At 42.0% G+C, this 12,699-nt stretch overlaps 1 protein-coding gene across 1 annotated transcript in view; it reads left to right on the top strand.

Moving 5' to 3' along the window:
* Nucleotides 1-12,699, top strand: part of CFAP58 (cilia and flagella associated protein 58) — a 153,175-nt gene that overhangs the window by 46,760 nt on the left and 93,716 nt on the right. The window contains exons 10-11 of the mRNA XM_060241703.1: nucleotides 1,302-1,463; nucleotides 8,549-8,695. Coding sequence (XP_060097686.1) covers nucleotides 1,302-1,463; nucleotides 8,549-8,695 — 309 coding nt within the window. The remainder of the gene's footprint in view (nucleotides 1-1,301; nucleotides 1,464-8,548; nucleotides 8,696-12,699) is intronic.

The following is a 12,699-nucleotide window of genomic DNA, read 5'->3' as shown; positions in this document are numbered from 1 at the left end:
AATAAAATTGAAGGGAAAATGAAGAACACCAAACTTGAAAATTGTCACATTTTTAATTTCCTGATATTTAATTTTAATTTTTTTATTTTAAAAAGTGATAAGTTGTTTAAAAATGTGAGAATAAGTGCTTGCTGGCCAGGCCAGGAAGGAGTGGGCCAGGAGAGGACAAAATGTGAGCCCAAGTTACACGTTGGGAAGAGGGGGGCAGCTTTGCTTTGCTGAGGGCAGCTTGGTGGTGGGAGAGGATGAGGTAGTAGTGGTCAGGAGCCAGAGTTGCATGTCAGGGAGGGTGTGTCCAGCGGTGACCCTACATTGCCTACTCCCACACACTGGCCCTGAGCAGAGTATAGGCAGGGCCAGGCATGGTAAGATTCTATACTCAGGATGTATGGAGAATTCTGGCTGCAGTCCTGAGGACTGAGCAATGGACCGAAGATTTGTTTCTCTCCCAGCCTGAGATGAAGGGAGGGACAAGGTGAGATAGGCCATAGAACTGTACAGAGATGAGGAAGAGGAGGCCCTAAGAATATTTCCTAATAAGGAACAGAGGGAAGACATGCGGTTGGGGAGGAGGTATGTGTTCAGGTAATCTAAGACTGAACAAAAGTTAAAGTGAGAGATTCTTGCAGTTCAAACTAGATCAGAGTGACTTCCACTCAATGAAATTCTTATTTCTTAATGGGAAATACTAATGTGGCTGAGTTCTTCGTAGGGCTTGAGTTCTACGGCAACCAGATCTTTTATGCTAAATGTACTCTAATTATTAAAAATTGATAATTAAAAATCTGAGGCAAGATAAAGGAGAGGGTTTCTCTCTGTAGTGATGAAATTTCTTTTGGCTTGTGAATGGTGAGAAACTTGTTTTATGGTCTTCTCGGGGCCAAGATGTAGAGAAGAGAGAAAAACATTCCAAATTGGAGGCTTGATGGCAACAGAAAATGCCTATGTTCCCTGAAAAAATAAATAAAATAGTAACAAAAATATGATCGTGAATAAAGACCTGATCAGGCAAATAATTTTGATTGTTTTTATCCTCTCAATGAGGTGTATAGTAAAACAGAACATAAATGTCTTTTAATCATTGCAAAGTGCATATACACTTATTGGCATCTCCTCATATGTTTGACTGTTATAAGAGCAACTGTTTCTTGAATTCTCTGAGCTTGGTTTGTATATTTATTCTGTTTTTGTATTTGTTATAGAAACCTCTTTTCTATATGAAATGTTTGATCTGCAGATATCTGTATATAATCATCATGAGAGAAGAAATTTTTTGTGCTAATTTTATGATTTTCTAACAGGTCCTTCATCATATGGAAGATATCAAAGTGCGGGAAATGCAGATCTTTGACTACAAGAAGCAGATAGCAGAATCTGAAACAAAATTAAAACAGCAGCAAAATCTCTATGAAGCTGTGAGATCAGATAGAAACCTCTACAGTAAAAATTTGATTGAAGCACAGGTACTAAAATCAATTTCTATTTCAAGTTCTTTTGGTTGAGCCATTCATTCAGTTAACGTTTGAAATGGAGAGATGACAAAAGCAAATGCTGACACAATGTTGCCCACATTTTTCTTCCTTATGTGGAAAGAATTATATCAGAAACATGACCCACTGTGGCCTGAATTTCTGTTTCCATAAATATCTTCAATGATGTTTCTAAGGGGGCACCCACAAGACAGTTTTCTCATATGAATTCTTGAAAGGTGAAAGGACATCTTCAGGCAAGTTAGGTGAGTGATAATTTGGAGATGGGTATGCAGTTGCTGGAGGACTTCAGGGGTCAGGATGTTCTCCGCCGTTTTCCCTGGCACATGTGCTTGCATTGATTATTTTTCCACCCTATTGTCTCTGGGTGCCTTCACATCTCTGGATACATATATTCCTTGCCTGGAAATGTCCCTGCTGCAGGCTGCTTTAAGGATAAAACCCGCACAAGCTCATTATGGGTACCTATCATCATTCCCAGCCGCAGTGTGTCTGCCTCCTCCAATGCGCCTACTGCCACCACCCGCCCCTCCTTCCCTTCCTGTCCTGTTGCCTCCCCCCAGGCCCTGCCGGCCGTGGCGTGCTGTGATTGTGGGGGTGGGGTGGGATGGGACAGGACAGAAAGGGAAGGAGGGGACAGGCAAGCGCTGCAGCACGGCCCCGGGGGTGAAGGATGATGGTTGGGGCGGTGGGGGGGGGCACCTGCCTCGAATGCTAGGCGCCCTCGGGCCGCCACTTGGTGCAAATAAGTGGCAGACATGAGGGGGGTTTGAGGAACCTATATTTTCTTTACTATGTGCCTTAACTGCCAAATTCATGGGTATGAGAACACATCTGAAGTTAATACATTCCTTTTTATTACAGTCAAACTATACTATAGCAATAAAGCAGACATTCATAGTTCAATAACAAGTCTGCCAGCCATGAAAACTGTTATGTCTTGCAATTTAGTCTTAATGTTACAACACAGCGAACGCTACAGAGGCGACCAGTGGAAGCCCACAGGTCCCCGGATGTAGTGCATGAATACGCTCCGCCAATCAAGATCTGTGGCGGGAAGTTTAACTGGCCAGGATTGGACCTGGCCGGACAGAGGGTTGTTCTGGGAAATGTATATAATCGAGACCCGGCCCGCGTGTCTCCCTCTTGTGATGTACTCGCCAATAAAGTATGTTGCCTTCAACACGTCTCGTCACTCAGTAAATTGCAAAAACAAAGATTGTCTCATCTTAAAAATTATGCAAAATTAGCATCCCTTGAGAGGAAGGCTTAAATTGGCAGAATCTTGTTTGAGAGAGAAAAGCTCAGGATAGCATTTTCAGTTTATTTAACAAGGTCCCCCATTGTCCTGCCCTGCACAGACTGTTTCCAATCTCTAAGGTGTCATAAACTCAGATGCAATAAAATCTTTTGATAAAAGAGTTCTTGGTTATATTTCATAAGAATTATTTTCTAGGATGGTGTTAGGTTTTTGTATCTTTCTGGTCCTGGGAATCCAGGTGCTTGTTAATTTAATTGAACATAACTTAGCTGTTGCAAAATTCATGGAGACATTTTTTCCCCATTAGTATAGAAGTATATCCGGAAACAGAGCCCCGTTGTGCAGAGGGGTAAAGCTGCAGTACTGCAGTCGGAGCCCTCTGGTCAGTCATGACCTGAGTTCAATCCTAGTAAAAACTGATTCAGGTAGCTGGCTCCAAGTTGACTCAGCCTTCCATCCTTCCGAGGTTGGTAAAATGAGAACCCAGCTTGCTGGGGGGAAAGTGTAGATGACTGGGGAAGGCAATGGCAAACCACCCCATAAAAAGTCTGCCGTGAAAACGTTGTGAAAGCAACATCACCCTAGAGTTGAAAATGACTGGTGCTTGCACAGGGGACTACCTTTACCTTTTTTTTGTAACCAGAAACATGTATATAACACTTCTAAAATAGCTGGCTTGCTTCCTGAGCCTTTTTGTAAGCCATCTAGAAAAATTACATTTGGTTTTCTCCTGTTACTCTTATGTGAGTGATGGTATGTGTATCAACTTGACACGTTTAAGTTCCAAAAGTATTTTTTAATCTGATACATTTACCTGAGTGAGAACCAGAGTTCTTACTTTGTAGTTGTATTATATTATACACAAGCAGAGAGTTGCCAGCTCACTGCACACAAGCCTATATGTCTTTAACTGAATTCATTGCAAACAGATTCAGCCAGCGATTCTTTTGCATTCTAGCAGTAACTCAGCATGGCTACTTAGAATGGATTGTCCATCCCAGAATTTTCCATGCCATTTTTGAACAGGGGCTTATTTACTATACTGTTCTTGTTTGTGAGATTGTAGTAGAAGTGATATCTCAGTGTCAGAAAGCTGAAAGGTAAGTTTGAGAAGGCTGTAATCCTGGCATAATCCTTTCATTTGCTGTGTTTTTGTTATTTTCCTAACAGCTAATAGGTTTTTATTATGGTAAACTGATCCTGCTCATTTCTATCCTTTTTGTGGGATTCTTCTATACCTGCATTTTGTGGGCCTAGAGGAAACTGTTCTGATATCTGATATCTGTTCCCATAACATTTAGAAACAACTGTGTTTTGGTTCCACTGAAATAATACAAGGAGATGCACATATGCTGTATTTTATCTTTTTCAGTTTAAGAATTTGCAGCCTACAATACATAAAATCTTGAAGGTTTTAGAGCTAATATTGGGTTGTGAGGCAATTCAGGCATCCCCCATGGCTTTGAACAATAAATTGGTCAAGGAACCCTTTCCTGGAGGCTTTCCACCAGAATAGCTGCCTGATTTGGGGGGGGGGGGCTGAGATGCAAAAGGAGTGGGGTATCCCTGTTCCAAACAACTCCAAGCTCAGCCTGACCTCAGAATGATATTCTCTTCAACAAACATGCTGCAGATGTAATTCAAACTTGCTGTTGGATGGCCTAGTCATTGCTCTAGTTACTAGGGCATTAGTCCTCAGTGCAGATCACAACGTTGTGTTTGCACTTCACAAAACACGAGTCATCACCATGTTCATTAGAGTGTCTATGGCCACATCTGCATTCACAAAAATATCCTGCCATTAAGGTCAGAAATATCTGCAACATGTCCTGGAAGGCAAATCAGAGCTGAAGGAGATACTTCAAATGCTGGTAGAATCAGCTTCCTTCCTTGCTGATGCCTATTCAGACTCTTAGATCCTTTTCATAAGCATGTCTACTGGGGTGGTAACCAGACATAGCCTATGGCTAAAGTACTAGTATGTGGACAGCTTCTCAAAATCTGATTACCTTACCTGCTCTTGGGACCATGATTTTAGAGACAACCTTAAGGATATCTGAGTATGAAGTAATGGAAAGAAGCAGGCCATTCTCAGGAGGACCACAAACATTCTTGCTATTTCATTTCCAGCAGGGCACCTTTCCTTCTCAAGAATCCAGATGATTGTGGTACAGAAATAGAGAATTCAGTGAACCTTCTACTTCATTTTCTTTCATGCAGTCAACTCGGCAATAGCAGTCTTTCTCTTTATCCCCAGTGCAGCTGATGCCAGGGAAACATGACTGTGTTTGTGGACCATCTGTAATTGTTCCAATCAGCATGGTTCCATTTTCTTAGAGGTCAGAGGCACTGTTTAAAGCGCTTCCATCAGGCTCATTTTGTTCCTTTTCATTGATTTATTGCACCTTGTCACATCTTGGGGCGCAGGCAAGAGGAAGTCTAAAGCTGGTCCGAAGTCAAAGTTCAAGGAGTCAGTCAGGAGCCGAGTCACCCCAGCAAAATCTCAGAAGGAGAAGTCAGTGTCCAAAGCCAAAGGGTCAGGGTGCCAAGGAATTCAAACCAGTCAGGAACTGGAATCAGGAAGGAGCGTGGATGCAAGCCAGGGAATCGACTTGTTGCTTCCATGAGGTTGCCAAGTTCTGGGCTTGAGTTATATGGGCACATCAATCAGCCTACTTTCTGGGTGGCCGTAGTTCCTCTAGTAATCAGGGCTAAGAGATCTGAAGCATCGGAGGGCGTCAAAGTGCTCGCATTCTTGAGATGGGAAGGGTAGAGTTTGGAGGAGACTGTCAACAGCCAGCTTAAGTGCCTGGAATGTGGAGGGTGTGATTGACGGACCAGCTTCCTGGTCTGTTAACCCTTCCAGCTCCCCCTCCTCAGGGCTCATCACACACCTTCAGGATCATCCAGGTCAGAAAGTTAGCAGTCTGCAGTGGATACCACTCAGCACTTCATGAATATAAAGATGATAGAATTAGTGCTAGCAGTTCTTCCTCCCTCCACAGCAAACAGCCAGGTTGTCCAAAGTGGCAGTGCAAGTAAGCAGCTGATTTGATGTTCTTGGCTCAGCTCATGGGATCCATGATTGCCTACCGAGAGATATCTGTGACTGAGACATCAGTCAAGACCACTATAAAGGTTTCTGCTCCCATTTCAGTAGCACATTACTTTGAAACATCCCATTTAGATGCTTTTCCCTATGCTGGCCAGACAATGCATTGGTGGATTAAAAGTTTGTGTTTGCCCTAAAACCTTCCAAATCCAACATATGATCCCAATAATCACAGGCACAAGTCTACAGGGATAGGCAGCCCATTGCTAGGTTCAGTCTGCCTAAGGTTGATGGTCAGTTTGTGAGCAGCAACACAACATAAATTGGTTAGAATTGAGAGCAGTTTCACTGGCATTCATTACCTTCCATACAAGATGCTGGTACCAACACATTTTGGTTAAGATATATGAACAGACTCTGTTGCACCTGCAAATCAATCACAAATTTCCTTCAGGCCCTTACTTTAGTGCCATTTGAGCCAACTCAGGAATGCTTCTTGAATGTTCTTTCCTGAGATCTGTCTTCAGTTCACTAGGTGTTGAAACTGGGATACTTTTTCTAGCCAGGTCTCTGTGTTACACAAAGACAAGGTTGTTTTAAGAAGTGATCCCATTATTCTACCAAAAGTTGTTTTTCCATCACTTATGTCTACTGTCTTTTTGCCCTAAACCAGCTCATCACAGAGAAAGGAACTGGCGCTGTAAATTTATGTAAGGGCACCTTGTCGCTTAAGAAAAGTGAATCTTTATTTGTTGTCTTCCCCCACTTTGTTCAGGTGTGCAAAGTGTCCCTATCCAATTTAAGTAGATGGGTTAAACAATTTGTACTGTACAAGTTTCAAGGCAGATCAGTTCCTCAGGGAACAACAGCTCATTCAGTCAGCAGGTTTTAGACCTCAGTAGCCTTCAACAATTTACTAGAGGGTGTTTGCAAAGCGGCTGCTTGGATTCCCACACTAACAATTATTCACCATTAAAAAAAATGAATGCCATTACCTTGGCTAATGCAGTCTTTAAGTGAAGAGTTCTCCAATAGAAGGTGTGATTCCACATTTATCAGTCAAGTTTCCAACCTAGATGGAGCATTGCTTGAATATCTCACATCAGTTTGTTCACATAATCCCAGAAAGAACAGATCTTTGAGTATACCTTTTTCTTGGAGTCATAGAGGATGTTGGCAGGGAAGATTGGTCTCATGACATCAGAATCACACCATAACCTATTTAACAGAAGGTGGTACTTCTTTATTCCATTGAATCTGGTTTAATCGCTTTGAATATATAGTTTGTTTTTATGTGCATTTTAGGAGGCTGAAGGATATTAGTTATGTTTAAAAAGCTTGCTCACAACTTTTCTTCTCTAGCGTTAGAAGTGTTGACCAGGCTGTGTGGGATCATTCATCCTCCTACACAGTACAGGGAAACAGGAGCCCTGTCTCTAGAATGCATAAGGGGAATCACCCATCAATAAGGATGATCTCACTACCTTTGAGCGGCATGGCCAATACTCACTTCCTTTGTCTGAGGTTCAGGAGGTGGGGGAGGCTGAAGAAGGCATGGTTTTCCCACATGGTTCCTTCCAGCAAAAGACAAGGGGTCCAGCCAATTCACCCACAGTCTGCCATATCAGGCTGCATGTCCCATCATAGGCATGGGCTATGGGAGCTCAATGGACTTTTTAATTGAGCCTGCACAAGCCTCTGGCCTCCTCTGTTAGTTGGCTCGCTGGTTTCCCTATCCACCCTCCTTCATACTGTGGTTTGATTATGGTGAATGTTTTGTTCTCTTTTCTGCCACAGTTTGGTGGTTTGGGCATTGGAACAGATCCTTTGTGGAGAGGTCATGCCTGTGTGCCTGCCTTCCCCATTTGGGGGGCTTCCACAAGGGGCCTTAGAGCATGGAGCCAATCAGCCGCATGCCCTGGTGGGGGCTGCCAGCTGGCTTCCACCCCCAGGTGGCAGGAGGACCATGTAGAGGCCAGCACTCACATGGGTCCCAGTATGTTGCCCTTCCACTGTTTATCCTCCAGCAGACAGGCTAGGTAGGGTTGGTTCATCAGGCGACAGGTGAGTCGCCCAAGCTTGGATCCATCCCTATGTTGTACTATTGCTTCTTGGTCTGTGTTCAATAAAATAAGCTGTGGCCATGTTTTTACTAAAATTGGTTGTATGTGTCTTTATCTCTTTCAAATGCAATACTCTCTATCCATCCTTGAACCCCTCAAGAAGGAACCTTCACAATAAATCCAAAGCTATTAAAAAGCTGCTAGAGAGATTTGTAAATACAGCAAGTATCTGGAAAGGTCACAGTCCTAAATGGAGCTATGAGGAGTAGTCTGCACCCCAAATTTTTAGATGCTTAATTCTCCTGTTTCTGCAGTCAGGAGTCTGTTTACTCAAGGATAAAGAGAAGACAGGCTTATCCCTTGTAGCCTGCATTCACTAGAAAAATTATGATAGTAATGCTGCAAGGTATCTGAAGAATGTACAGTGACTCACAAAATCTCATATCCTACCACAAATTTCATTAAGACTCTTACTCTTTTCTACTACAAGTTCCTGTGGGCCACATAGATCAAGCCTATACAAGTCACCAAATCACCTTTTGGTAAACCTTTTCCTCCTTTCCTGTCTGATGGTGGTGATGGGTCATGTGGCTGTAGTGGCTCAGTTCTAGGGTTTATATCTGCTGCTGCATTTAGACCTTGTTTACATACCAGTAGTGATTGTTTAATTCATTCCTATTAGGATGAGATCAATGAGATGCGAAAGAAGTTGAAGATTATGACACATCAGGTGGATCAGCTGAAAGAAGAGATCACGGCTAAAGAAGCAGCCCTTGTGAAAGTGCATTTGGATCACCAGAGGATTGAAAAAGAGAAAGAGGCATTAAAGGTAAGGCCATGCCTTTTAGAAAAAGATCACTATTTGAGTGGTTATGCTGGTAGGCATCTACTAACTGACTGCATTTATATTTCCTTCTTAAGCAAACCTTTTTCATTCGCTATACAAAATCTCCCTTTTCGCAGGCACCTGCCAAAGGAAAACATCAAAGCAGAGTATCTCTTTGGAATGGCTCTTGAGAGTGGACCAAAGGCAAGGGCAGAAGTTACTGCCCCAGTGCTGTTGTGGAACTTGTAGAATTTAAAGGCAGTTTAAGTAATAGCAGTGGTGTCTTTGCCATCCAAATCTACTGTTGAAGATCACTGGAAAGCTGTAAATATGTAGTAAATCAAAAGAAAAGGGAAATTAATTTCAGTACTGTATTTGTGTTTTTAAAAAGCAGCACTGAATGTGGTCAATTCTGGATGTATTATTTATGATTTTTCTGACTTTTAGACAATTTGTCTTTTAAAGATCAAGAAAAATGGTGTTCATGGCAAGTCATTTTTATTTTTACTAAAGGGAGAGAAATCCCTTCCTTGCCGCTTTTTCTTTTGCTTTCTTTGTGCCAATTTGTGCTATGCTCAAGTGATTCTGTAGGTTTCCAGCTATTGTCAGCATATTGCTGTTATGACAGGATGTCTATAGAATTCTGTAAAAAGGTGATGGATTTAGGTTCCTGATCTGTCTGAGACTCAATGTATCAGCTATGGAGAAAGCATTCAGAACTTCATTTTCTGCTGCAAAACCTTCTGCTTTAACTAGTTTCTAATGCTGCCTTGTCACCTAGGAGTCATCCTCCATCATTTTGATGGGAGTTTGATTGCTGTTCTCTGTTACCTGCTCAATTATTCAGTAACAAAGGTGACTGTGGCCTGCCATTATTTTAGTGACTGACTTGAGGACATTGTGCTCTGACACCATCAGAGCTTCTGTGGAATCTTGGGAGTATGTCACCAAAGACTCCAATTACTACTGTAGAATGAAGGGTTTAGTTTGCATTGATGAATTTGCATTGATGAGAATGAACCCTTGAACAAGTCAGTATTTGAGGGCACTTGTATAACCTAGAGCAGGGGTCCCTAACCCTTGGGCCGGGGACCAGTACTGGTCTGCGGCCTGTTAGTAACCGGGCCATGAGTTGTATAATTATTGCATTATATATTACAATGTAGTAGTAGTAGTAGTAGTACATCGGATACCCTCCACTCTGAATCTCAGAGCAGCTCACAATCTCCTTTATCTTCCTTCCCCACAACAGACCTCCTATGAGGTAGATGGGGCTGAGAGAGCTCTCCCAGAAGCTGCTCTTCCAAGGACAGCTCTGCAAGAGCTATGACTGACCCAAGGCCATTTCAGTAGCTGCAAGTGGAGGAGTGGGGAATCAAACCCAGTTCTCCCAGATAAGAGTCCATGCACTTAACCACCACACCAAAATAAAGTGCACTATTGTATCATCCTGAAACCATCCCACTCCCCCCCTCCCCACCCCCTCCCCAGTCCGTGGGAAAATTGTCTTCCGCAAAATTGGTGCCAAAAAGGTTGGAGATCACTGACCTAGAGGAATAAGGATACATGGATGGTGGCTTTGGAGTGGTTTTTCTGTGTGGTAAAAATCAGATATCCCATGAGAATTATTATGGAAGGCAAAACATTTTACAAAAATTGTGAGATCTTTGGCTTTTGGATAAAAAGCCATCTTTTCTGCTTGAATGCTGTGAGAAGCCCAGGTAGCGTGCTAGTTTGGTCCTTAGCAGCAAGGTATGAGAAGTAGTGGTGACCCTGACCTTGACATAACAAATGGAATTATTTTAATTCTCCTGCTTTAAGACCACATATGCCCTACATTTTAAGTTTTATAATTTTTTATTGATTTTAACTACAAAGAAAAGAAGCGTAAGCATAGAGTACAGAGGAGGAAGGGTAGATACAGAATGGGAAAAACAGAAACCATATTGAAAACACAAACTTATTAATTTAACACTATCAGCATTAGAGTAAATATATGAAATATAGTGCAGGCACAAACAGACTTATTAATTTAATAGTATCATCCTAGAATAAACATACGAAGCCCATATCTTTATCCTTAACAGGCTAAGAATAAAATATTATAATTTATCTGTCTCAATATGAGCAGTTTCTCCAAACAAACATACTAACAGCAGATCTGCCGAATAAAAAATAATTGTATTGCCTACCCTCCTAACCTATTGATCCAAATTAACTGTATATTTATCTAACATTTTAACAAAACTTTTCCATCCTTCGAATCTCCCTTGACCTTTTACAATCACATGTCAGTTCTTATTAACAATTCCATATTTAATTACCCACAGAGGAAACGACAACTCAGAAACCCTTCTTCCCGGGGAAGTTTTTACATCTTGATTTTTACTACTTAACAACCATATAAAAAGTACAAACTTGCTTTCTAATGAATTCTGTTAAAGAACCAAGATCCTGTCTCAGAGAAGTAATACTCCATAGTATCTCTTTTTTGTAAAGCATTTCGCTTGGCAGTGCCATTTTCTCTGTCAGCGGACTCAGTCTCTTAATCCAGGTTGAAAGGTAGTTTAAAGATCTGGTTAGTCCATCATTCCAAATCTCCTCCAGCTGTGATTTTAAATGTTATCATTTCAATTGTAATCAGATGGCAGGGACAAATCTCTCTAAATATATCTCGTGTATATTTAAGTATTTACATTCAGTCCAATTCTGATTGTTGCCAATACTTAAAGTTGCTCTTTAACTTTTCAAGGCCTCATTCACAGGAAAAGTAGGTGTGTAACCGACCTCGTTCCCTTCCTTTGAGCTGCCCGCTTGTTGTTATGTAAAATGACCCATTAGCCAACGGTATTGGAAGCACATTTACTTGCCAGGTAGAGTTGTCATGCTTAGGGTAGAGAGGTGATACATCAAAAGCTTACTGAAAGAAGCGAAAAAAAGCAGTTAGGCGTTCACCTTTTTCTGCAGCATCAGCTATCATGGTGGCGAAGCTTCGGGACATGCAAGAAGGACAGGAGCAGCTGCCACTGTGCCCCTAACTTCCTGCAAAAGTCCCATTCCAAAGGAAAACCCCTCCGTGTTCTCCCTATGGGGGTGCCACATTATATTTCTAAATATTGACGCCCACTCACCCAGCCTCAACAGATCCCTTTGGAGTGCCTCACAATCCTCTCTGGTTCTCACCACCCTGAACAATTTAGTGTCATCTGCAAACTTGGCCACTTCACTGCTTACTCCCAACTCCGAATCATTTATGAACAAGTTAAAGAGCATGGGACCCAGTACTGAGCCCTGCGGCACACCACTGCTTACCGTCCTCCACTGCAAAGACTGTCCATTTATACTAACTCTCTGCTTCCTATTAATTAGCCAGTTTTTGATCCACAAGAGGACCTGTCCTTTTACTCCATGACTCTCAAGCTTACTAAGGAACTTTATCAAAAGCTTTCTGGAAGTCAAGATAAACAACATCTATTGGGTCTCCTTTGTCCACATGTTTGTTCACCCCCTCAAAGAACTGTAACAGGTTAGTGAGGCAAGATCTTCCCTTACAGAACCCATGCTGAGTCTTCCTCAATAACTCGTGTTCATCAATGTGCCTACTCATTCTGCCTTTGATAATGGTTTCTGCCAGCTTTCCCAGTATTGAAGTCAGACTGACTGGCCTGTAATTTCCCGGATCTCCTCTGGAACCCTCTTTAAAGATAGGGGTGACATTTGCTACCTTCCAGTCCTCAGGAACGGAGGCAGATTTCAATGAAAGATTACATATTTTTGTCAGGAGATCCACAAGTTCAACTTTGAATTATTTCAGAACTCTTGGATGTATGTCATCTGGACCTGGTGACTTATTAGATTTTAATTTGTCTATCAGTTGTAGAACCTCCTCTCTTGTCACCTCAATCTGACTCAGGTCTGTCAACACCCCTTCCAAAATAAGTGGTTCTGGAGCAGGCAAACACTTCTCATCTTCCACAGTGAAGACGGAGGCAAAAAATGCATTCAGC

Source organism: Heteronotia binoei, chromosome 6 (genome assembly GCF_032191835.1).
Source record: "Heteronotia binoei isolate CCM8104 ecotype False Entrance Well chromosome 6, APGP_CSIRO_Hbin_v1, whole genome shotgun sequence".
Classification (NCBI taxonomy): domain Eukaryota; kingdom Metazoa; phylum Chordata; class Lepidosauria; order Squamata; family Gekkonidae; genus Heteronotia; species Heteronotia binoei.
This window is presented reverse-complemented; position numbering and strand designations above follow the sequence as displayed.